The sequence below is a fragment of the Colobus angolensis genome, unplaced genomic scaffold (assembly GCF_000951035.1).
Source record: "Colobus angolensis palliatus isolate OR3802 unplaced genomic scaffold, Cang.pa_1.0 Scaffold11, whole genome shotgun sequence".
Taxonomy (NCBI): Eukaryota; Metazoa; Chordata; class Mammalia; order Primates; family Cercopithecidae; genus Colobus; species Colobus angolensis.
Genome location: NW_012112030.1, coordinates 8,532,395 through 8,558,278, shown reverse-complemented (window position 1 = coordinate 8,558,278; position 25,884 = coordinate 8,532,395). Strand labels below are relative to the sequence as shown.

The window sequence follows — 25,884 nt, the reverse complement described above, 5'->3', positions numbered from 1 at the left end:
GAGCTGAGGTCGTACCACTGCACTCCACCCTGGGTGACAGAGTAAGATAGTCTCAAAAAAAAAAAAAAAAAAGAGTCTACGTAAGAAACCAGTCTTCCTAACCACCTGCTTCGTTGAAGGAATGAAGGAAATAAATCTATTTAGGGATTCTAAAGACCTCTGCTGTCTTACTAATGGACTTTGCTCCATCTGCAAGAAAAACACAACCTCCTTTCAAGTAGGACTTCCCTTTCAAAGCCATCTATCATCTTGTTTCCTTGTTGATTTTTTAAGTAATAAATATTTATCTTAATTAAGACAACCAATGAATGTGCCATGCAATCAACACTGTCAGCTTCTTACCTATTAACAAGATCTTACTTAAATCTACAAGGCCCTTTAACACCAAGGTCTTTAAGGAGTTTGAATCTTTAAAAAATAATATTTAAATTTATTGTTTCACATTAGTTTAAATAAAGCACAAGCCAAGATGGTTTAAATATCATTTGCAGATGTCCAAGTTTCTTTACAATTACAGGTCGTGGACATCATCAAACTAGTCCTCTACTTGCAGCTAAAAAAGGCAACAGGTCTGTGTGAGTGACAGAAGAGCACATCCTACTCATGTCATGAGCAAAGAGTCGAAGCTGAAAAAACAGTAACGGTCTTGACATCAGCACTGTAAGAATTATTCTGCAGTAAACTCCAACCCAGAATGGGGAAGAGTACTGAATTCGCTGAGCACATTCTGGACACAATTCTGACAGATTTCAGTCTCACGATCTCTGTCGGAGCAGGTTTCATTCTCCAATTCTCTTTCACAGAACAGCAGAACGTGAGCCTTCATAAAAGTGATTAACGGCCTTTCCGCTTCTTCATTTTTCCTCCAGCCACCTTGTTCCTGACACCAATAGCACCCTCTGTATCATCATTATCTCCAGCATCCTCTCGCGAGCGTTTCTTCTTTTCTCCATGCTCCCTTAACTCCTGCAAGAAAAAAAGAAGATGGGATTGAAAATGAATTACTGGCACTGAAGGTAACACCTTCGAGTCCCCTCTCCTTAAGATCAAGTATCAAGTAACTTCCTGATGTCTGACATTAAAAAAGAAATGAGATCCAACTCCAAATATACAAAGATGTTAACCTTATTAGTAATCAAAACGTGAACATTAAAATAATAAGGTTTTATTTTCACATGGCAGATTGGCAAAGACTTAAGAGAAGGGTAATCCCCAGTATTGGCCAAGGTGTAGAAAAAGTCACATATACTGTCACTTACAGTGCAATCTGCTATAGCTTTTCTTGGGGGAAGGGGCAATTTGGCATTCTGTAGGAGTTCAAATTTTAACTGTGTACATCCCTTGGCCCAACAATTCTACTTCTAGGAATTTATTCTAAGGGAGTAAGTGTGCAAAGCTGTACAAAGTAGGGTGTTCAACACTGTACCAAAGTAGGAAAAAACTGGAAAAAAGCATAAGCATCCATGAATGTAAGTATTTCATACACATGATGAATTCTTTGTAGCCATTAAGAAACAATCACATGAATCTATATTTGTTGAAACAGAAAAATGTTAATCCTATATAATTATGGCTAAAGAAAGAAAAATAGCCAAATGTTATCAATGGCTTTCTGTTGGGAAAGGTTTACCTTTTCAGTTACTACTTTAACCCTTTCTGTATTTTTTTAAATTTTTTTCCCAATGCACATGTAATACTTTCACAAACAAAAAAATCCCATGTGGGCAAAATAAAAACCAAATCTGTACCTCAGCTACTCCAACAACAACCTATGGGCGAAGTTTCTCCATCCCTCAGACCAGAACTCCAGAAAGCAGGCAGCACTTCCAAGGCTTTTCCTCTAGAATCTTCTCATCACCACTATTACTGTTACTACTACAGGGTGAGTATCCCTTATCTGAAATGCTTGGGATCAGCAGTGTTTCGGATTTCAGATTTTTTCTAATTCTAGAATATTTGCAGATACATAATGAGCTATCTTGGGGATGGGACTCAATTCTAAACACAAAATTCACTTGTTTCATATATACCTTATACACATTGTCTGAAGGTAATTTTACACAATATTATAAATATTTTTGTGCACTAAAAACATTTTGACTGTGTCTTGGTAGCAACCTGTCACATGAGGTCAGGCATGGAATTTTCCACTTGTGGCAATCCTTTTGGCACTCACAGTTTTGGATCGCCAGGCGTGGTGGCTCAAGCCTGTAATCCCAGCATTCTGGAAGGCTGAGGCGGATGGATCACCTGAGGTCAGAAGTTTGAGACCAGCCTGATCAAAATGGAGAAACCCTATCTCTACTAAAAAATACAAAATTAGCTGGGCATGGTGGCGCATGCCTGTAATCCTAGCTACTTGGGAGGCTGAGGCAGGAGAATTGCTTGAACCCAGGAGGCGGAGGTTGCGGTGAGCCGAGATTGCCCCATTGCCCTCCAGCCTGGGCAACAAGAGTGAAACTCCGTCTCAAAAAAAAAAAAAGTTTGGATCTTGGTTTTGGATTTCAAATGTTTGGATCAGGTATGATCAACCCCTAATAATAACTATGTAGTTTATATTGGCTTCTCTGGTGCTTGTAAAACCCCATAAGGTATTCAGGCAAGTGTTATTCCCAATTTACAGGTGAGAAACTGATTCTGATTCTGAGAAATCAGGCACATTTCCCAAGCTCACACAGTTCACAGCTGGATCTTCTGACCTCAGGTCTGATGAATTATCTCACCACATATGACACGTGAACAGTTGCTATGAATGTGTAAATGTCAGAATGAGGCCAAACCCTGAATCCACCATTTGGTTGGATGGTCTAATGCAAATTACCTACCATCTCTGCACCTTAGTTTGTTCATCTGAAATTTGTAATAAAATAATACCCAGCTTCTGCAGTTTTAGTATGAGGGTTAATATAATAAAGTGGCACACAGTTAACATTGTTTGCACAGACACTGGTGAGAAAAGAAAGATGTATACCATTCGGGCAAATCTTTGGGCTTCAGCCACACGTTCTGTCAGCATCATAACCTCATCATCCTGTGTTGGAAAGACTGGTAGTTTCTTCCCAATTAAGTGTTCTATGCGCTGGAAGAGTTCCACATCATACCTGAGGAAGGAAAACTGCACAGCTTTGGTTGCCTGGTAATGCAAATGCCTGTCCATTCCCAAACTATTATTATATGACACAACGCAATAGGAGCCATAGGTTTAAACAATATTGAACATATTATTTCTTTTCTAAATATGGGTTAAGTGCAATCTCTGTGCATAGCCCATTAGAAAATCACTCCAGGGAGGCCAGGCGTGATGGCTTGCAAATATAATCCCAACGCTTTGGGAGGTCAAAGCAGGAGAATCACTTGAGACCAGGAGTTCCAGATCAGCCTGGAAAACACAGTGAGATGCCATCTCTATAAAACATTAAAAATTAGCCAACCATGGTGGCCTGTGCCTGTAGTCCCAGCCATTCGACGATGAGGCATGAGGACTACTTGAGCCCAGGAGTTTGAAGCTGCAGTGGGCTATGATCGAGCCACTGCACTCCAGCCTGGGCAACAGAGTGAAACCTTGCTGCTTAAAAAAAAAAAAAAGAAAGAAAGAAAGAAAAATCGGCCGGGCAGGTGGCTCATGCCTATAATCCCAGCACTATGGGAGGCTGAGGCAGGTAGTTTGCGCCTGTAATCCCAGCACTACGGGAGGCTGAGGCAGATGGATCGCTTGAGCTCAGGAGTTCAAGACCAGCCTGGCCAACATGACAAAACCCTGTCTCTGCTAAAAATATTTTTTAAAAAGCCAGGTGTGCTGGCATGCACCTGTGGTCCCAGCTACTTGGGAGGCTAAGGTGAGGTAGGAGGATTGCTTGAGCCCAGGGGGTGGAAGCTGCACTCAGCCAAGGTGGCACCACTGCACTCCAGCCTAGGCAACAGAGCGAGACAAATAAAAAAAAAAAAAAAAAAAGGAGAGAAGGAGGGAGAAAATCCCTCAAGGTATTTATTCACAGGACAGCCTTGGGCACATAAAAATTTGTTCCTCAAAAAAAAAAAAAATTGGAAATAGTTATTCTAATACTTTCTGAGTTGACACAAAGGCAATTGCTCTCCAGCTCTAGGTACCACTCTACCATTCTACATGCCAAATACTATACTAGATCTTTTACATATATAATCTCCAATTTTCACCAAAACCCTGCTAGATAGGTATTACTATTCCCGTCTTTCAACGCCTTCATCCTGGTTTTCAGTATGAAAGTGAGTAGTGTAGTACATGATAGCGCCAGGCTCCCAGCCAATGGCTCAAAAGTTCTGCTCTTTTCTCTATGTTGCTCTGCCCCTAAAGCTGATTTACTTACTGTGTGACAAATGTAATAGCCTTTCCGGAGCGCCCAGCTCTAGCTGTTCGACCTACTCGATGGATGTAATCCTAAAACCAAAAGGGTAAATAAACTCAAGTCATATGGATTATAATTAAAAACAAAAAAAACAAAAAAAAACCTACGTATGCAAAGTCTCGCCGTAAAACTTTGAAAGAAAATAGATTCATGTCATAACATGGAGAAAATAAATGGCCTGGGCAATCTGTTGAGACAAATGTACTTCATCTTTTTTATTCTCCTTGCAGCACAAAATGGATCCAATGCTTTCCCTTCTTTCATAAAAAGATAAATCTACAAAGCGTATCTACATGGTCGCAAGCTGCACGGTATTTTAAAAAACAGCACTGGATCTCAAGGCAGAGCTGGGTTACAGCTGTGGTCCTTCCTACCTGCCAGTTACACAATTACCTGCAAATTACCTAACCTCTCTGAACCTTGGTTTCTATTTATTGAACAGGAATAGAAATACATGTCCAAATTATAGAGTTGTTATGAAAACCAAACGAGACAGCACCTTGTCTACAGCAGTTAAAGACAAAGGCAAGAGACACACCAGTCCCATCCGGGGTGATTCTGTCATCCTCAAGGGACACCGGTAATGTCTGGAAATACTTCTGATGATCACAAGTGGAAGAGTGTGTGATGCTGTCAGCTAGTGGGTAGAGGCCAGGAATGCTACTAGGAATCCTTCAACTCAAAGAACAACCCTTCAACAAAGAATTCGACAGCTTAAAATGTTAATAGTGCCAAGGCTGAGAAACCTTGAGATACACTAAGAACTACAAGCTGTCATTCTCAAGAAATGACAGTGACATGATCAGTATGTGGTGCACCTGCCTCTACTATGAGCATCTAATAACTCTCCTTGGCTACTTCTTTCATATGTACTAATGTTACATACACAGGCCTGTGCAAGATGATGAGAATGAACTAATCAAGGGCTTTCTTGTTTTTTGATAATTAACCAGGAACAAAAAAACTGCTGTAACTAAGGAAAGACAAAAGACACTCCATTAAGAAATACACTTTAGGACTAGAAAGGCAAGTTAGCAACAGGACTCACCTTGGAATGGGTAGGAATGTCAAAGTTGACAACTACATCTACATGAGGTATGTCCAAACCCCGGCTGGCAACGTCAGTTGCTAGAAGAATGGAACGGGCCTTGGCCTTAAACTTATTAAGGGATCCTAGGCGCTTACTCTGAGGTAATGAGAAAGAAATGTTGGAAAACTTAACATATATTTTGGAATACAAAACACAAAACAGACAAACACAAGAACAAAGAGACATAAATGTTTTAAACTTTTTTCCCCCCAACTTTTGAATGGGGCTTCACAGGTCAAAACAGAAATACGGAAGCAACAAAAAATAAAAAAAAAAAAAGATACAAAATAAGGGTAGCCTGACACGATAGAAAGGCAACTGGGAAATAATTTATTAATGTTTTTAGAGACCAGAGTCATTATTACCATTAGGGCTGAATACATCAACTCAACAGCTTGCAAACCAGACAGCTACAAATGAAATATTCTAATGGGGGCCTCCTGCTACCCTGAAAGGAGAAAGTAAACATCTAGAGCAACACTTCAAAGCCCATAAAATGAGAACAATTATGGAAACAGGCATCAGTGCCCTATGTCCTTACTGTACAAATCTATTGTTAGGAGGTTGATCTCGCTCATGCCATCAGTGCATGGCTGATGATGACGATGAATCCTTACCTGACTCATTTGTCCATGGAGGGGGATGGCAGTGAATCCAAGATTTCGCAGTAGCAAAGCTGTTCTCTGGGTATTATTACAGGTGCTGCAGAATATCATAAAGGAGTTTCCCGCCAATTCATTTAGAATATAAACCAGGTAGGTATCCTAAGTTACAAACCCAAAACAATATATGTCATCGAACCTGGGAGAAAGGACTGGAGACCTGGCACATACATAAGGTAAAGACTAACCCTGTAGTTGCTTCTCAATTATCCAGACCTCCAGCTGCCAGCTTAGGATTCCTTAACCAGCATTATCATCTCTGTGAACCACTACTCCCCACAGAGCCTAAAGGCAGGCAGGAGATCTGTCCTCAGAAAACAGGAGAAGTCCTTATATCAAAGCACAAAACCAGAGGCTTCATCCTAAATAAAAGCCATATTATAAGCGAACAAAGGAAAAATTACCTCAAGGATGGGGATGGGAAGGAATTATATGATTACATCATGATCTCATTATTGTGGTTTAATGTGTTGTGAATTCCTGGCATGTCTAGTTTATCGGTGATAATATAAGCACAACGCACCCTCTAAAGCAAACAGACAGGATGCCAATCTGCATTACAGCTCTTGGCTAATCAAAGGTTGACACATTTTCAGATGCTTTGGTGAAAAGAAGAGGGAGAGGCAGGAATGATCAAAGTAAACACTTTACCTTGAATTTAGAGGGAATAAAAATATAATATTGCTGTAATTTTTCAACTGTCTGGTATTTAGAGGAAACAGCACATTTCACAGGATTTTTCAGAGCTGCTCGCTGAAGCTTTTGCACCTGGAGGAAGAAGATCCAGAAGAGCACACTGATGCCTGAACACTCTTTATTTATGCTATGGTTTGACTCTGTGTCCCCACCCAAATCTCATGTTGAATTGTAATCCCCACATGTCACGGGAGGGACCTGCTGGGAGGTGACTGGATCATGGAGGTGGTTTCCCCCGTGCTGTTCTCATGATAGTGAGTTCTCACAATTTCTGATGGTTTTAAAGTGTAGCACTGCCCCTACCTCCTGCCACCATGTAAGACGTGCCTTGCCTCCCCTTTGCCTTCTGCCGTAATTGTAAGTTTTCTGAGGTCTCCCCAGCCATGTGGAACTGTGAGTCAATTACACCTCTTTTCTGTATACATTACCTAGTCTCAGATAGTTCTTTATAGCAGTGTGAAAATGAACTAAAGCAATTTATTTTTACTTATTGTTTTTAGTGTTGTTACCATTTACTTTATGTATCAATTCTCATAAAGAAGAAACAAAAGTCCTAGCAAATTTCACCTTCTTGGTCATGGTGGCAGAGAAGAGGAATGTTTTCCGATCTCGAGGGATCACTTTGAGGATCTTGTCAACCTAAGGCACAAAGAGGAAAAGATGCCAATAAGATCTTCAGACTGGAAGAGCTGCAAATCCTCTAGGTAATGAAGGAGGTAGACATTAACAAATTAAATATATCACTGTGAAGATTTGGGACTCGAAAATTCAATTCGATTCAGCTAAAGTTTACTGAATATTTACTGCCTGATACCCTACCAGACACTATTTAAAAAAAATACCTTTCTAAGAAAAGAACAGTTTAAATTAGTAGACCAGAGTTGATCTAGAGAAAAGTCAAGAATAAGTATTAATCAACTAAGTAAGCTGGGATTAGTGGGTCATCAAAGAAAATAAAGATATTTCAGGGTGTATGTCAAGGTCTAAATTAAATGAAATGGAAAAGAAAATCCAGTTTTGATATTTCTCATTTCTGGAGTCAGAGTCAGACTATATTCTAAAGATAAAAGGGTGCTGAGAAACTGCAATTTGAAGAATATCAAGAATGAAACTGATACTGACGCAATGTTCTACATAAAACAAGTGGGCAATGAACCAAATTTTGAAACAGGAACCTTGAGATGCTCTAAGAGGAGCAAAGAAATTGAGACCTCACCTCTGTCTCAAAATCCATATTCAGTATTCGGTCGGCTTCATCCATGACCAAGTATTTGAGAGCTCTCAAGTTGAAACCTTTCGTATTTTCCAAGTGGTCAATCAGTCGACCAGGAGTTGCTACCAAGAAAGGTTGAGGAGAAACAGTGATGTTTCAGAACAGGACGAAAAAAAACGACAAACAACAAATAGTTACCTGCCCCACCCCACAGCTCTCCACCAAATTTAACTTAAGAAATTAAAAATTTTAACAGGGTTACACAATCTGTTTCTCAAAGTCTTTCTATCCAATATTGGTAGATTTTCTCCAATTCATCACTGCCAGTGTCTTTTACCTTCGTCAGTTACTCACCTATTATTATATGTGGTTTTTTGGCAAGGGCCAAAGATTGAGACATTGAATCAATTCCACCCACAATCACAGCTACAGAGAGAAAAAGAACATAGAGACGAGATCCTTAATTTTTTTCCACGGTCCACTGAACATCTTTTAAAGCCAATGCCAGATTTCTACTTAAACTTGTTCTTCCCTTACCATTAATACTCTTCCCAAAGCTAAAATACAGCATTAGCTCTTTAGGTCAATAAATTATGCTAGCAATACTTTCCTCCATTCTCCTTTCACACTCATTCTTCACTTGTGATGGCAACCTAGGATCCCTTCCCTCTCAGACACTTACCACTCTGCACTCCAATAGAGGACCCCAGGGCTTCAAACTGCTCTGAGATCTGAAAGGCCAGCTCCCGAGTCGGGGTAAGAACTAGGGCAAACAAACGCTGTGGGGTCTCCAGCAGTGCATTCAGAATGGGCAAAGCAAAGGCGCCTGTTTTTCCAGAGCCAGTTTCTGCCAGCCCAATGATATCACGACCTAGAAGAAAAAGAAATTCAACAGCCAAGTTAATTCTCTCTGCAGTATTTCTGTGTCTTCTACAATGACACAATGCTGGGCACAAAGTAGACGCTTAATAAATATCTGATGAACTGGGGAGAGAGGAAAGTTGAATAAACAGAAAACACATGGTCTCTCTCTTAGATAAGCTTAAAACCCAGTGGTGAGACAGTCTAACATACAAATTCATTATAATATGATAAGAGTTTTAATATAAGCCCCTGCAAAATACAGTGAGAACACAAGGGAAAGTAACTACTGCCCAGAAGAGTCAAAAAAGGCTAACAGAGGTGATTAAGTGAGTTAAACCTGGAAGTACGCAAAGAAGGGAAGAAAGGATATTCCTGTAAGAGGAAAGATAATTATAATTAAGGCTTTAAAGAACATAGCATGCTGGCCAGGCATGGTGGCTCACGCCTGTAATCCCAACACTTTGGGAGGCCGAGGTGGGCAGATCACCTGAGGTTGGGAGTTTGAGACCAGCCTGACCAACATGGAAAAAACCCTGTCTCTACTAAAAAGACAAAATTAGCCAGGCATGGTGGCGCATGCCTGTAATCCCAGCTACTCGGGAGGCTGAGGCAGAGTTGCTTGAACCCAGGAGGCGGAGGTTGCGGCGGTGGTGAGCAGAGATTGTGCCATTGCACTGCAGCCTGGACAACAAGAGCGAAACTCCGTCTCAAATAAAAAAAAAAGAATATAGCATGCGTAGTTAGGCTGAGGAGTGCAATGTGGCTGGAACATAGAAGTGTTAAGGGAGAAAGAGAGAAGAATGAGGCTAGAGTTTTGATGTTTTCCTATAAGAGAGAACTGAAGGATTTTAAACAGGGAATATCATGATCAGTATTACTGTTTAGGAAGATAAACTCTAGGCCTGATGGCATAAGGAGGAGCCAAGGAACCTAACAGTGCATGCCATTTACTGCTCCTTCTGAGGGAAGAATGCTCTAAGTAATTCTTTAAGAACAGGTCACCATTGTTTGTTATCACCACTCAAGCCACAACTTATAAGATTTGGAAATTAACTCCTGAGTGGAGATCACTATCTCCAGGCTGGCTGTGGTGCATAGGCAGCTATGCACTACAACAGTGTCCAGTGAGAACACTCCCTCTCAAATCACGACCCCTACACTTGCTGCCCCTGTTCTATGACCGTGTAACGGCTGAGAAGTCTTCTTTACCTAGAAGATAATGCTACAATAAACAAATCCCTTTTCCCTGACATAACCTGAACATGACTTACAATCTGAAATGACTTAAATGACCAGAACGGGGAAAACAAAGGCTCAACTGGGACATCAGAAGTAATTCAGGGGAGATATGATGGTGGCCTGAACCGAGGCCAGGAATGAGCACAGGAATGAGTGAGATTCAGAAACTAACAAAAGGGAATGTGGGTGACGCACACATTTTTATTACAGGACACTCAAAAGCCAAAAACTGAGATATAGGCAACAGAAAAATTAGTGCCGGTTAGGAAAATAAGGACTTTGGTTTCCACGCAGGGAACTTAGAACTTAAGATTCCTGCAGTAAACTCAAAGAGATATGTCTCTTTTTTAGAGATATGTCTAAAAACCGGTTGGACATACTTGTTTGGAGCTCAGGAAAAAAGTGGGGTTAGAACAGACATGGGAGCCATAAATATCCTACCACTGGTACTCCCTCAGGGGCAGATGCTTCAGAATAATCCATGAGACTTGCATATATATATATATATATATACACACACACACACATATATACACATACATACACACATGACCGGTCCCATGCCTGGAAATTCTGATTCAGTATTTCTCACCCAAATCTCATCTTGAATTGTGTGCTCCCATAATTTCCACATGTTGTGGGACGGACCCGGTGGGAGATAACTTGAATCATGGAGGTGGTTTCCCCCATACTGTTCTCACAGTAGTGCATAAGTCTAGTGAGATCTGATGGTTTTGTCAAGGGGTTTCTGCTTTTGTATGTCTCTAATTTTCTCTTGCCGCCACCAGGTAAGAAGCGCCTTTTGCCTCCTGCCGTGATTCTGGGGGCTCCCCAGCCACACATGGAACTGTAAGTCCAATTAAACCTCTTTTTCTTCCCAGTCTTGGGTGTGTCTTTATCATCAGTGTGAAAACGGATTAATACACAGTGTATCCTAGTGAATTATATTTTTTAGCCTTCTTTTCATTAACATCAGTGTTTGCCATTTAAAAGCAAATGCACAGATGTGAAATACAAGTCAAACCAGACAATGGACTGACTTTTTAGAGATTACAGACAAATGACAATCCAGGGATGAAATGTCTCACTCATCTACTTATTTTAATGTTCCCCAGTGGCAGGGTAGGTAATAATGAATTGCAACAGCATCTACCTATCTGAGAAACAAAGGTCAGCAAACGATTCCCGAAGCTTTTTAGTCTTCAACTCCTTGGGGATACTGCTGTCCTGCCTGTGTCACACAATACACCTTCCGGAACAGGGGGCAGGGGAGCTAGGATTTGTTCTTTTTTTGTCAAGGGAAATCTTATCATTTCAGAAGAAAGGAGTATATAAGAAAGATTTAGGGAAGTAAAGGAGCTGAAGTTGCTTGGTTCATGAAGCAATAAGCAGTGCTCACTGCTCACAGCTGAGGCCTGCACTGCTTTCAGTTTTTTAATGAGTCCCTCAGAGCAACCCTCAGTTTGTGAAACTGATATATTTTTCTGTGTCATCTCCTTTCTTCATCTCTGAAGAAACCTCTAAGCCTTTTCAGTGTTTATACCTGTAGAGAATATGCCAGCATGCATAAACTCCATAAGAGCAGAATACATTTTGTCATATAGACCTGCCACGTTGCTAGCACTGAACATAAGTGCTTGCTATATGGCAGCCATTAATAAGCTGTTTGAAATTCCTTGAGGACAACTCTTAAGTGACCTCTGAAACAGAAATAAATAGATGTTGTCTCACTATGTTACCCAGGCAGGTCTCAACCTCCTGGTCTCAAGCAATCCTCCCACCTCAGCCTCCCAAAGTGCTGGGATTACAAGCATGAACCACCATGCTCACCAAACAACTCTTGATCTCTTGATAGTAACACACGTTGATGGAGATCCATTAACAGAGGTTTTCTGAGCTATAAGATTCTATGTTCAAATTCCAGCTCTAGCAATAATTAGGTGACTCTAGCCAAAGGACTTAACTCCCTGAGCCTCAATTTCCTCACTAATAAAATAATTATCCCTACCTACTATTCAGCATTGTTATAAGGTTTAACAACAGCGGACAATCTGGGCTCAGTAACTTTGCAGAAACTGAAAACGTCATTAGTCCCAAATCCAAATTTAGCGTTATTTTAATCAAATAACAACAGCAACAAAATCAAACGTTAGATTATTTGAATTGTTTCTATAGATTCAAATGAAACATTTATGAACTACTCATTAGAATGAGACAAACCCAAGAATAAGGATAAAGACATTTTCCATGGTGATCATTTCTGTCAGTTCCTAGTAACCTTCCACTGACCCCTCCCTATTCTTTTCTGCATCAAATTTAAACTTACGGCTGAAAGCATTAAAATAATTATTTAGGATGGCCGGGCGCGGTGGCTCAAGCCTGTAATCCCAGCACTTTGGGAGGCCGAGACGGGCGGATCACAAGGTCAGGAGATCGAGACCATCCTGGTGAACACAGTGAAACCCCGTCTCTACTAAAAAATACAAAAAACTAGCCCGGCGAGGTGGCGGGCACCTGTAGTCTCAGCTACTCGGGAGGCTGAGGCAGGAGAATGGCATAAACCTGGGAGGCGGAGCTTGCAGTGAGCTGAGAGCCAGCCACTGCACTCCAGCTTGGGTGATAGCGAGACTCCCTCTCAAAAAAAAAAAAAAGAAAATAATAATAATAATAATAATTTTAGGATTACTGCCAGCTGTTTTGACTCCTTCTTCTCACCTATGCTTTAGGGTAAGCTGGAAAAGTTAAAATGCACGAACGCTTCTTGTTGTTTTTTTTTTTTTTTTGAGACAGAGTTTCGCTCTTGTTGCCCAGGCTGGAGTGCAATGGCGTGATCTCGGCTCACCGCAACCTCCGCCTTCCAGGTTCAAGCGATTCTCCTGCCTCAGCCTCCCGAGTAGCTGGGATTACAGGCATGTGCCACCACCCCGGCTAATTTTGTATTTTTAGTAGAGACGGGGTTTCTCCATGTTGGTCAGGCTGGTTTTGAACTCCCGACCTCAGGTGATCCACCTGCCTCGGCCTCCCAAAGTGCTGGGATTACAGGCGTGAGCCACCGCGCCCGGCAACTTCTTGCTATTTGAAAGTAACGCTGGGCCACCAATCTTCTTTCCCACCACTGGCCTTTATACGGTCCTTATCCTCCAAACTTGTCTGCACAAGTTGGAAGTGTTTACTAGCCCCTCCTTGAGACACTTTCCCTTCCCTAATTTGTGTGAAACTATACTCTCATGATTTTCAACCCTCTATTGAATCTTCCAATTTTCCTCTGTCATCTTTGCCAATCTAATCCATTTCTAATCTCAGCTATAACTGCTCTTTGGATATAATGTCTATATCCACCTCTGGCCTCTCAATCAAGTGCCAATCCCAGGATTCCAACTGCATATTTTTTTTCCTTTTTTATTGTCCCTCAGTTTTATTAACTGACAAAAAATTATAATATACTTATGGTATAGAATGCAAAGTTTAGATGTATGTATACTTTGTGAAGTGATTAAATCAAGCTCATTAACATATCTGTCACCACACATACTTGTCATTTTTGTGGTGAGAACATTTAAGATCTACTCTCCTAGCAATTTTCAAATACACAAAACATTATTAACTGTAGTCATCATGCTCTTCAATAGATCTTCAGAACTTATCCATCCCAGCTAACTGAAACTGTACCCTGAGCAACATTTCCCCATTCCCCTCCCACAAGGTCAACTCTATCTCATTGATATCCAAACTCAATTACTTCCAACTGAACTCATCTTTCCTGAATTTCCCCCCTGTTCCCTTTTTGTATCAGTGGTACACCAATGATATGCCCTAAACATAACAGTCCACAAACTTAGCGATAATCTTAGATTTTCCCCACCCCTTCCTTGCCTTCCACTTGCTTAACTGGTTGTAAAATCATAAGGATTATTTTTCTAACATTTTCTTTTTCGTTCTATCACCACTCTACCCATTATTTATTGCTAAAATCATTACAATAACCTACTAATTGGTTTCCCAGACTCCAGTCTCTTGTCTCTAATCTTTCACAGCTATGAGATTAATCTTCCAAGAGTACAACTCTAAATCCTTAATCTCCAAAAATGCCCCACTGCCTATGAAACGTAGACCAAATTCCTTGACCCAGCACTCAAATCCTTCATAATCTGGCCCCAATCACCTTATTAAACTTTTTCACCACTCTGCTAAGTACTTGCAAATCTCCATACATGCCTATGTTTTCCAGACTGGCTTTTTTTCATGCTGTTCCCTATGCCTAGAAAGTTCTCCCTTCCCATCATATCTGAATGTCTAAATCCTTCTAAATTCAGTCTTCAAGGTTCCGCTCACATGCCTTCCCAACCTCCCCAGCCAAAAATAAAATGAAATAAATCTTCTCTAATCCATCCTAATTAGAAGTAATCTCTTCTCCCTCAGTGCACCCTGAATGTAACTTTCTTAGGTCCCTGTTCAACTTGTAATAAATTTATAATTATCTCTTTAATAGATTACAGACCCTTGGAGAGGACAGACTGTTAACCTCCAGTGCCTTACATTTACAACAAATAGTAACTATTTATGGAAAGAGCAAATGGAATTTTGTAGAGTAAGTCTAACCCCTTTTCCACATGACAGCTCTTCAAATCATTAAATCTTTCAATTATTATCAATAGCTACGTTATTACTAATAATTAGTAATAATTATAGCTTACATTAATCACTAATAATATAGTAATAGCTACATTAATACTAACAATAATTAGCTATTATTATAGCTAAGATTACATTCACTTTTTCTGAGGATCTTAATAGATTTCAGTTAACTAAGACCTCTGGGTCTCTTTTATCACCCACCCCAATCCTGTAAAGTTGGTACTTTAGGAATCTAAGAGCAGGTCTTTATTTCTATTCCTATTAAAGTTCATCCTGTTACGGCCAGGTGTGGTGGCTCATGCCTGTAATCCCAGCACTTTGGGAGGCCAAGGCAGGTGGATCACTTGAGGTTAGGAGTTCGAGACCAGCCTGGCCAACATGCTGAAACCCCGTCTCTACTAAAAATACAAAATTAGCCAGGCATGGTGGTGCCCCTGTAATCCCAGTTACTCGGGAGGCTGAGGCGGGAGAGTTGCTTGAACCTGGGAGGCGGAGGTTGTAGTGAGCCAAGACTGCACCACTGCACTCCAGCCTGGGCGACAGAGCAAAATTCTGTCTCAAAAAAAAAAAAAACTCCATCTTAAAAAAAAAATCTCAAAAACAAAAAAGTTCATCCTGTTAGTTTCAGTTCCACTAGCCATCAATCAGCACTTTAACCACTCTTTTACAAATCTGATAAACATGCCTCACAGCCAAGAATTCTCAACTCCTCAAGACATACAAATGTGTTCCAGGCATCCTTCCCTGTCTAAGTGTGCACCCCATTGATGCATAAAGTCTACCAAGATTGTCGTTAATATACTTTAATTCAGGGCTTCCTTAAAGTCAGCATCTGTGGCACAGAACAAATCCTTTTAGCTATTAAGACAGAAAGTAAGCTCAGTAAAACTGCAGAATGACATTTTCAAATGCCATTACCCAAACTTTGTACCTTTAGTGACCATATCCTTATTTAACTCGAAGTATGCAAGCAACAGCTTTCAAAAGGGGTATCTAATTGAGATAACTTTATATTAAATCTGTACGAAGTCACACAACCTACCTTGTAAGGCCAAAGGAATAGCTTCAATCTGAATCTTGGTGGGTTTTGTCCATCCCAACTGGTCACAAGCTTCACACAACACATCTGTCACACCCTTAGAATTCAGAAAAATATACCTTAGCCAAGGACAGCACACCCCTACCTCCCCTCTTACTTAACTTTGTCAGAACCATCATGTACAACCCATATACTTGCTTTAAAAGGTATTTACTGTGCATTTAAGAGTCTGCTCTTTATACCATGAGACAGTAGCTCAAGATTTAACGAACACTTTCTGCTCACCAAGGCCTAGGCCAAGTGCTTTACATGTAGCATCTCATTTAATCGTCACAACAATTCTGCGAGGTAAGTACTTACTACTATCCCCAATTTACAGATGTGAAAAGAGAAACACAGAGAGGTAACAACTTGTCTATAGTAAGAGACTGGGCCAAAATTCAAATCTGGTTGGTTCATCTGACTCCAAAGCTCCAGCTATAAAGAGACCAAGTCCCCCATATGTACAACCTCCTGGACACATGCAAACGTTGCCATACTAAAGTGGCGAATAGGGCAAATGGGGTTCTCAGGGCCCAGCAGCCCTCCCACCACCCAAATTCAGAGCACGTCCGAAACCCAGCCCTCTGAAATTCTCGGGAAAACCCAAGGTAGGCCCCGAGATGCTTTTGTGCACTATCAGACCGGGATCTAAGGTAACTGGGTCTGCCTGCGCCTAGCACCAGAGTACATTAAAGAAGCCAGCGTCATCATTCTCACCAGGTCTTTAAATGTTTTAGTTTCCTCCTCTTCCATCACCGGCTGGGACGCTTCGGTCGGAGAATCGCGTTCCTCGGGCGCCGCCATCTTGTCTGAGGTCTCCGGAAGTGGGTCTGCGGCGCGCGGGATGCTGGGAAATGTAGTTTTAGTTCTCCCCGGACGGCTTGCTCTGGGCGCCCCCTGCGGGCTTGCCGGGGATTGCACCCGTCCGCTAGGCGGGTGGGGCCCAGTGAATATGGGCGCGTAAGCTGGCGGAATAGATCCGGTTGCAGAAGGTGCAGATCACCGGGGAATCCAGTTGACCTTTAGATCCCCTTTAAAGCCCCTTCCCTACGTATGTCGCCAGTTATGTTCCCCGCTTTTCTAACCATAGAGTTTGGAACGGATTGATATCACAATGCCATTTTTTTATTATTGCATTACCTTACTCAATAATGTTGAGAGCCTACCATATGCTAAGGCTGTGCTAGATGCCTAGTGAACAGGACAGCGACCCCTGCCCTCGTGGAGAAAAAGGAGACAGAAAAAGGAGATAAGCTATCACAGATCATTTCAAATTGTGAAACGTAGCTGGGTGTGCTCATGCTTGTAATCCCAGTACTTTGGGAGGCCGAGGCGGGCGGATCACTTGAGCCCAGGAGTTCGAGACCAGCCTGGGCAACACGGCAAAACCCTGTGTTTACAAAAAATACAAAAATCAGTCGGGCATGCGTGGTGGCATGCGCCTGTAATCCCAGCAACTAAGGGGGCTGAGGTTGTGGGATCACTTGACCCCGGAGGTTGAGGCTGCAGTGAGCGGAGATCGTGCCACTGCACTCCAGCCTGGGCGACAGAGTGAAACCCTGTGTACGTAAAAATGACAGAGTAACCTGCGGAGGGTGGGTTGTGAGGACAACTGTGAGATTGGGAAGGCCTCTCTGAGACGGTGATATTTGAGTTAAGACCTCACTGTTGAGCAGGAGAAAACGTTTTAAGATCCCAGGAGATAATTATTCCAGAGTGAGAGAATTCCAGTACCAAGACCGTGAAGCTACTAAGGCTATTCTGGAAAGCAGCAAATTCAGAGCTGTATGTTGCATGCCCCAAGGCCAGCAATGCCCTCCCGTGGCCTGTCACTTGGGTCTTTGCGCAGCGTGCTCAGAGTGCTCACTGCGCAGGGTGCTCACTGCAGTCTCATTCCTGAGGATGGGAAGTTGGGGGCAATCTGGTGTCCATCACTGGGAAAATGCATAGTTAAAATGTGAACATGGTGTCTACAAACATGCCCTTAACAATATGATGAGAATCTCAAAAACCTAGTGCTGAGTGAGAAAAGCATAACATATATCAAGTATATTAAAATATAGGCCCACAGATATCACATTCTGCTAAAATACATCCCACAGAAGATACACTTGAAATATTTTAGAATGGTTACCTGCAGAGGGAGAAGAATTAGAATAAAATTGGGAATTGGGAATAAAAGAATTAAGGGTAAAAGATAATAGGCCGGCCACGGTGGCTCACACCTATAATCCTAGCACTTTGGGAGGCCAAGGCGGGTGGATCACTTGAGGTCAGGAGTTCAAGACCAGCCTGGCCAACATGGTGAAATCCTGTCTCTACTAAAAATACACAAATTAGCCGGGCGTGGTGGCGGGGGCCTGTAATTCCAGCTACTTGGGGGGCTGGGGCAGGAGAATTGCTTGAACCCGGGAGGTGGAGGTTGCAGTGAGCCAAGATCCTGCCATTGCACTCCAGCCTGGGTGACAGAGCAAGACTCCATCTCAAAAAAAAAAAAAGATAATAAATACACAAAGCTAGAGAGGGGACTTGTGATGCCAGTGTGCTTGACCTGAGAATTGTGATGAACTCAACTCAGTGTCTCAATGTGTCTGCCAACCTTCCCACCACCACAACTGAAAAAGGGCCCTGATTTAGGCATCACAGCAGTGTCTGCAACAACCAAAAGGGTAGGATGTGGTCAGAGAAGTGGGCTCAGGTCAGACTCTGCAGGGCCCTGTTGTAAAAGGCCTGGGGTTTTCGATGTTATCCTAAAAGCAGAAGGAAGCCACTGGGGGTATAGAGCAGGGAAGAGACATGACCTACACATTGAAAATATTACTCTAACTCTATATAGAGATAGGTTATAGAAAGAGTGGGAAAAGGAGACCATCTAAGACAGTGGTCCCCAACCTTTTCGGCACCAAGAACTGGTTTCGTGGAAGACATTTTTTGCACAGAATTGGGGCAGGGATGGTTTCAGGATGATTCAAGCACATTACATTTATTGTGCACTTTATTTCTATTATTATCACATTGTAATATATAATGAAATAATTATACAACTCAGCATAATGTGGAATCAGTGAGCGCTCTAAGCTTGTCATCCTGCAGCTAGATGGTTCCATCTGGGGGTAATGGGAGACGGTGACAGATCACCAGGCTTTAGATTCTCATAAGAAACCTGCAACCTAGATCTCTTGCAATAGGGTTTGTGCTCCAGAATCTAATGCCGCAGCTGATTTAACAGGAGGCAGAGCTCAGGCAGTCATCCCTGCTCACCTGCTACCCACCTCCTACTGTGCAACTTGGTTCCTAAAGGGCAACGGACTGGCACCAGTCCATGGCCCAGAGGCTGGGGACCCCAATCTATGTTGGGAAAAGGGCGTGTGGGGTGCCTGCATAAACTGGCCATAAAAATATGGGACAATAAGTTGTGGAAAGTCACTAAAGGCCTCTGAGGAGGAAAGCCTTCTTATCGTCATTATGTTCCCATGCTCTGAGCCCAACCTGCTTTCTTATCTATAAACACTGTGTTCAAGGAGAAAGACACTCCTTTGAAGCATTGAAATGGACAGACGTTCAGGCTCCTAGTTAAGCCCACTCCCACTAGCTACTCTTCGATAAGTTAAAAGTATGCTGTTCGAGTACAAAGGAGATTCATTTAAACCACTATTGCTATAGATTACGCCTATGACATACTGCCTCCCTTTCACTGTTTCGCCCTGAACATCTGCTTCTTAAATCTGTGACTGTCCTCAATAAATAGTGTGGAGATCAGAACTCAGGGCCTTTTGCAGCCTCCATTTTGCAATTGGCCCCCTGGCCCCCACTCTTTATGCACTCTTAACCTACCTTTTTTCATTCCTTCGTCGCCACCCGACTTTGGGTACCCTACGGATGGTTTTGAGGCTGGTCCCCAACAATCTAAGAGAGGAGGGATGCTCTTCATACCCCTGGCTCTAAGCACAGGGCCTGGCAAAAAGTGGATGCTCTGTAAATGCTGCCTGGCTGAAGTAAAACAGTAAAGCGTTGGGATCAGGAAGGACCGCAGACCAGAGAGGATTTCACTGTTTGTTTTTTAGGGAGTGAGGTTTTTCCATATTTAAGATTACATTCCTGGCCGGGCACAGTGGCTCACGCCTGTAATCCCAGCACTTTGGGATGCCAAAGCAGGTGGATCATTTGAGGTTAGGAGTTCAAGACCAGCCTAGCTAACATGGTGAAATCTCGTCTCTACCAAAAAGACAAAAATTAGCCGGGCATAATGGCGGGCGCCTATAATCCCAGCTATTTGGGAGGCTGAGGCAGGAGAATAACTTGAACCTGGGAGGCAGAGGTTGCAGTGAGCCGAGGTCGTGCCACTGAACACCAGCCTGGTTGACACAGTAAGACTCTGTCTAAAAATATATATATATACACACATATATATATATATAAAAGATTACACTCCTGCAGAACAGGCTGGGGCCTTTGGCCTTTTTACTTTAGTTCACTCCAAGTTAAAGGAAAGGAGAGAAAATACACACCACATAAGACAACAGGTCACCCTGAAATTGGTTCTATCGGGCAGTCACAGGCATACAATTATGCTAGCACAGTCTAAGGCATTCCATCTGTCTCTTTAGCCCTCCTCATGGCTACCTGCTCATTCTCCTACGACTTGGAATTGGGCCACTCTAGATGGTCTCCAAAGTGAATACATATGCTTTGGGATAAGGGGAAGTCAACTTCTCCCAAAGAGCGTCTACCCAGCTAAATTGGGCTCTTCCTCTTCCTCTTCTCTGTTACATAGACCTGCTGGGGAGTTTGTTCTCCGCTTTTGACAGAGAGGAACTCTAGTCCCAGAGAGTAAAGAGACACAAGAGTAAAGAAAGAGTAAAAATCACAAGAGACAAGACTAGAAGCCAAGCCTCTTAAACCAGGTGTGGTGGTTCACTCCTGTAATGCCAGCAATCTGGGAGGCTGAGATGGGTGGATCACCTGAGGTCAAGAGTTCCAGAACAGCCTGGTCATCATGGTGAAACCCCATCTCTACCAAAAATGCAGAAATTTGCCGGGTATGGTGGTGTGCGCCTGTAATCCCAGCTACTCGGGAGGCTGAGGCAGGAGAATTGCTTGAACCTGGGAGGTGGAGGTTGCAGCAAGCCAAGATCATGCCACTGCACTCCAGCCTGGGAGACAGAGCAAGATTCCTTCTCAAAAAGAAAAAACAACAACAAAAAGCCAAGCCTCTTGAGACCAGACCAAAGCTTTTACCAAAGAGAACATCGTCTTACATAATCGAAAGCAGCTTCCTTCTTCAAAAGCAGCCACAGACTTTTCTGTAAAAACAAAGAGAGAAAGCAGCTGCAGTGTTTATTTTGCTTCCCCTTGACTCATCCTCTGATTGCATTTAGGAGAGTGGAGTGGGAAAGAAGAGCTGAGAGAAGGAGACGATCCTAATTGGGGAGTGAGGGGAAGCAGAGATAAAAAGCCTGAAAAGGGGACTCAGATGGAAACAACCGGAAGGTCTATAAATTTGTACATCATATACGATCTAAAGTTACCCGAGTTTTGTTCAAATGTATTACAGAAAAGAAAAAGGAATCACCCGTAAAGTGTCTGGGGGTGGCTGCTACTTTAAAGGGAACTGAGTTAAGCCTTTCAACTGCAGTTATAACATGAAACCCTGTTGATTTTAGCCAAACAAGTCTTTTCTGTTCGTTCTTGGATAATTCAGACATAGGGTGTTTTTAAAACTTCCTCTGGTGTCAGTGTCCCCAGGGTATCAAGGGCCGTGAAGAGGATGTGGCATGCAGTGACAGCAGCGTCAGCGCTGCTCAATTCTTTGGTCTGTTGCTGCCAGCAAGGTTTGGACCTTGGAAGAGCACCCACCCCAGTGACCAGATTCATGTCAGACTGACAGGATGACCATAGGTGGGTTCCAAAGAGGAAAGCCTGTAGTAGCTGAGATGATTGTCTGCTTTTGACTATTCCTATCTGGTTGGAAGCAGTTTGGATATTTATATTCTGGGAATGGAAATAATAGAGGTCCATTCTAGTCACTGAGCCATGTCATATCCTGTACTTTCAGAACAATGAGAAACGTTAAAGAGGAAATATAAATAAACACTCTAAATGATGAGGGAGGAAAAGCAAGCCTGAAACAATACATGGGCTCCAGAAGGAGAGGTCGAAGGGTCTGACCCCATCTTACTCAAAGGTTTTCATGAGCCCCAGGCTCCTTTGCCTTCACGCACCCCTTCTTCCACAAAAAAGTATTAAAAACTGTATTTTACAACTGCATTAGTATACAGACAAATATATTAATGTTATGTATTAAAACCTATTCTTTGACTTAACAAATTTTTATTTTATTTTATTATTTTCAGGTTTTAGAAACAGGCTCTCTCTGTTGCCCAGGCTGGAGTAGTTTCCTGGACTCAAGTGATCCTCCCACCTCGGCCTCCCAAAGCACTGGGATTACAGGCGTGAGCCACCTGGCCCTTTTTTTTGAGATGAGGTCTCACTCTGTCGCCCAGGCTGGAGGGCAGTGGTATGATCTCAGTTCATTGCAACCTCTGCCTCCCGAGTAGCTGGGACTACAGGCATATGCCACCACACCCAGCTAATTTTTGTACTTTTAGTAGAGGTGGGATTTCACCATGTTGGCCAGGGTAGTCTCGAGCTCCTGATCTCAAGTGAGCCACCTGCTTCGGTCTCCCAAAGTGCTGAGCCACTGTGCCCTGCCCTGGCCTTCTTTTGATTTGAAAAGAAATGAAAACCTGTCTTTGGAGATCTGTAAAAGCATTGTTGGCTCTAGACATTCTGTCTACTGCACCCCACAGACAAGGGAAGGATGTGAGGAATGCAGGGGAAGCCTGCCACAGGCCAGTAACCCAGGACCACTGTGGAGGTGAGCAGGTTGGGATGTTGGTGGTTCCTGGAGCAAAAGTAAAGTGAGCCCCCAACTTGGGGACAAGAGTTCTGTGGAGGACTCAAACAAAAATTGGTTATCAGTTTCCGCACGAAATGGCCAAGAAGTTGCAAACCCGGAGGTCTGTTTTGGAGGAAGCTCACTTATGACAAAGTGCCCTTTATTCAAGAAGGAACCCATACAAAATGTAATCAGTCAGGAAATTATCTTTGGACTTGTGAGTGGTAACTTGTTATGAATATGTATGTTCAGATGAAGAAAGGACAGACACAGATGATGTAATAATGCGGGCAGAGAGAGAAGACAGCAGTCTACATGAAATCTAGAAAACAGACAGTTCAAGTACAATTTATGTAGTTATCTAACCAATTCTTGTCTAGAGAGAAAAAATAACTAGTCCTTGTTATGTGTTGTTTTCTTTTTCTTTTGGCTTTTAATTTGAAACTTTTTCTTTTTTTAAATGTTTGTTTGTTTATTTGTTTGTTTGTGTTTTCGAGACAGAGTTTCGCTCTTGTTGCCCACGCTAGAGTGCAGTAGCAAGATCTTGGCTCACTGCAACGCCAGCTTCCCAGGTTTGAGCAGTTCTCCTGCCTCAGCCTCCCAAGTAGCTGGGATTACAGGCACCCGCCACCACACCCAGCTAATTTTTGTATTTTTAGTAGAGATGGGGTTTCACTGTGTTGGCCAGGCTGGTCTTAAACTCCTGATCCCATGATCCACCCGCCTCAGCCTCCCAAAGTGCTGGGATAACAAGTGTGAGTCACCGTGCCTGGCCCTGTTTTGTTATTGTTTTTGTTTTTATCAAGACGAGGTCTCACTATGTTGCCCAGGTTGGTCTCGAACCCACGAGCTCAAGTGATTCTCCCACCTCAGCCTCCCAAAGTGCTAGGATTACAGGTGTGAGCCACCATGCCCAGCCCCAAATGTGTTGATACGACATCGTCACTATGCTATCCCCGGTATGATGAATGGAAATATCAGTAATATGCTTGTAACATTTTTGATTAACTTAAGCCAATTTGTTTTGTCTTCTGCATAGTCTATGCACTTCAAGGGATGTCTCTTCTGTGGGTAATTCCTTTTGAGCCTCAACTTAGCCATATCTTCCAATGAACATGAAAACTTTAGCATGTGGATTTCTCCCCAACACTTGCTTTTCTCTCCATCTTCTTCATCTCACCTCTCTTTTCCCGCAGGTTCCACATCAGCAAGTCTTACAGACTCTGCTGCCGAAATTCATCTGGAGCCCCACTACTTCTCCTCCTTTTCCATCACTACGATCATAGTTCAAAATGAATTTTATTGTTGTTTGATTTCCCACCCAACAGCAAGGGTTACCATAGCAGTGACTAGAGCACGTCTGTGGTGTGCACTCATGCGCTTCCCATTGCCTAGCCAAGAATAGGAATTCAGAAAATACTTGCCCAATGGGTGAATGAGACTGGTTTGTAGATTGGTCTCCTGTGAGTGTGCTTAGCATGAATAAATCCCCAGAGCCTATTTATGTATTAATCATAGGGGTCATAGGGAGTTTCTGAATCTGGGGGAAAAAAAAAAAAGAGAGAGAGAGAGAAAAACTGATCTAGGAGTGTGGTAATTTAATAAGGCTGTGGCCACTTCCATGGTGAACACTAGCCCATAGGCAGTGGCTAGGAGCAGCACAGCAGGGCTGGGGTGGGAGGGTGGCTGAAAAGCCAACTTTCCTACCAAACCTACCACTTGGCCCCTTGAGCCCCTAGGTCCACTAGGAATAACAGATTTTTATGTCTAGTGCTCCCCAAAAAATCTGGTGCCTCAGACTGAGAACTAAACTGAAGAGGACAAATGATGTTCTATAATGCAAATAAAATTTATAAGGAATGGGTTTAACCTAGAGTCAACGATAAGCAGGAAATTCAAATGCTATGTTACAGTCTTACATAGAAAGTCACGGCAGCTGGGGTTTCAAGGTCAGTTCATGCTATGGGCCAGGTAGTAAAGGAAAAGGCAGCTTTGAGTCATTTCCTGGTTTCCTGGTTTCCTTGTATTCCCTTCATACAAGTGAGGGTTTTTTTTAATGTACACACAATTTTTTTTTTTTTTTTAAGAGAGTCTCACTTTGTCACCCAGGCTGGAGTGCAGTGGTGCAATCTCAACTCACTGCAACCTCTACCTCCCGGGCTCAAGAGATTCTCCTGCCTCAGCCTCCCGAGTAGCCGAAATTACAGGCGTGCACTAATTTTTTTGTATTTTTAGTGGAGACAGGGTTTCTCCATGTTGGCCAGGCTGGTCTCAAACTCCTGGCCTCAAGTGATTCGCCTGCCTCAGCCTCCCAAAGTGCGAGGATTACAGGCATGAGCCATCGCACCCAGCCTTAAATGTATACACAATTTAAAAAAAATTACTAGAAATGGAGGTGTTTATAAAGTTCCTTGGCAATCCTGATACCATGACTACAATGAAATGAGTGCAATACACAGCAGCTTCCAGCTGCACTGAAAATAGAAGCATGTGAATTTCATATAGTAAGTTTGATATCTAAATGTTTAAAATAAATAAAACATTAACTGCTATCCTGGACATTTCTCATGCTTGATGATAACCCAACATCTTTTAATCATCTTTTCCAATGATGGGCAAATTTCTCCCATTCTAAGTTCACCTCCTTGAAGTAGAAACAAGAAACTCACTCTCCACCCTCCCTTGCACCTCCCAGACACATGCCTTGGTCTCTGTCAAACAGACACACCCACACCAGAGCTTAGTTCAGACGTGGGTCATGCTGGGAAGTAGACACAGGCATTGGTAGAGGTGTCCTGCTTAAGGGGCAACAGCACAAAGGCTGTGATGTCCAGTGCCTGTGCCAGTCGTGCGATAGGAGGCGTCCTGGCCTACCAACAGCAGCAGTGGGGTTTCTGCTGGAGTGGTGATCTCACAACAGGCTGTGGGTGTTGTTCCTGGCTGCATTGCCCTTGAGCCTAACTTTTGCTTTCTTGGAGATTCTGTGAGCTTCCTAATATGCTTTAATAAAGTCCTTCTCTGCTTAACTGGAAGAGGTTCTGGTGTTTGCATCTAAGAACCCTAACAGCTGCTAAAGGAAAAAAAACTATACTTCTCTGATCTTTTTTTGTTTTTTTTTTTTTTT

At 42.6% G+C, this 25,884-nt stretch overlaps 1 protein-coding gene across 1 annotated transcript in view; it reads right to left on the bottom strand.

Moving 5' to 3' along the window:
- Positions 1 to 406: 406 nt before the first annotated feature.
- The window catches only part of DDX47 (DEAD (Asp-Glu-Ala-Asp) box polypeptide 47), a 116,116-nt gene continuing 90,638 nt past the window's right edge, over positions 407 to 25,884 (bottom strand). The window contains exons 3-14 of the mRNA XM_011953901.1: positions 16,580 to 16,827; positions 15,824 to 15,917; positions 8,726 to 8,914; positions 8,398 to 8,469; positions 8,047 to 8,165; positions 7,398 to 7,469; positions 6,786 to 6,902; positions 6,090 to 6,236; positions 5,431 to 5,568; positions 4,344 to 4,414; positions 2,972 to 3,101; positions 407 to 966 (exon numbers count right to left, since the gene is read on the bottom strand). Of these exons, the coding sequence (XP_011809291.1) occupies positions 835 to 966; positions 2,972 to 3,101; positions 4,344 to 4,414; positions 5,431 to 5,568; positions 6,090 to 6,236; positions 6,786 to 6,902; positions 7,398 to 7,469; positions 8,047 to 8,165; positions 8,398 to 8,469; positions 8,726 to 8,914; positions 15,824 to 15,917; positions 16,580 to 16,666 (1,368 nt within the window). The 5' untranslated portion in view covers positions 16,667 to 16,827 and the 3' untranslated portion in view covers positions 407 to 834. The remainder of the gene's footprint in view (positions 967 to 2,971; positions 3,102 to 4,343; positions 4,415 to 5,430; positions 5,569 to 6,089; positions 6,237 to 6,785; positions 6,903 to 7,397; positions 7,470 to 8,046; positions 8,166 to 8,397; positions 8,470 to 8,725; positions 8,915 to 15,823; positions 15,918 to 16,579; positions 16,828 to 25,884) is intronic.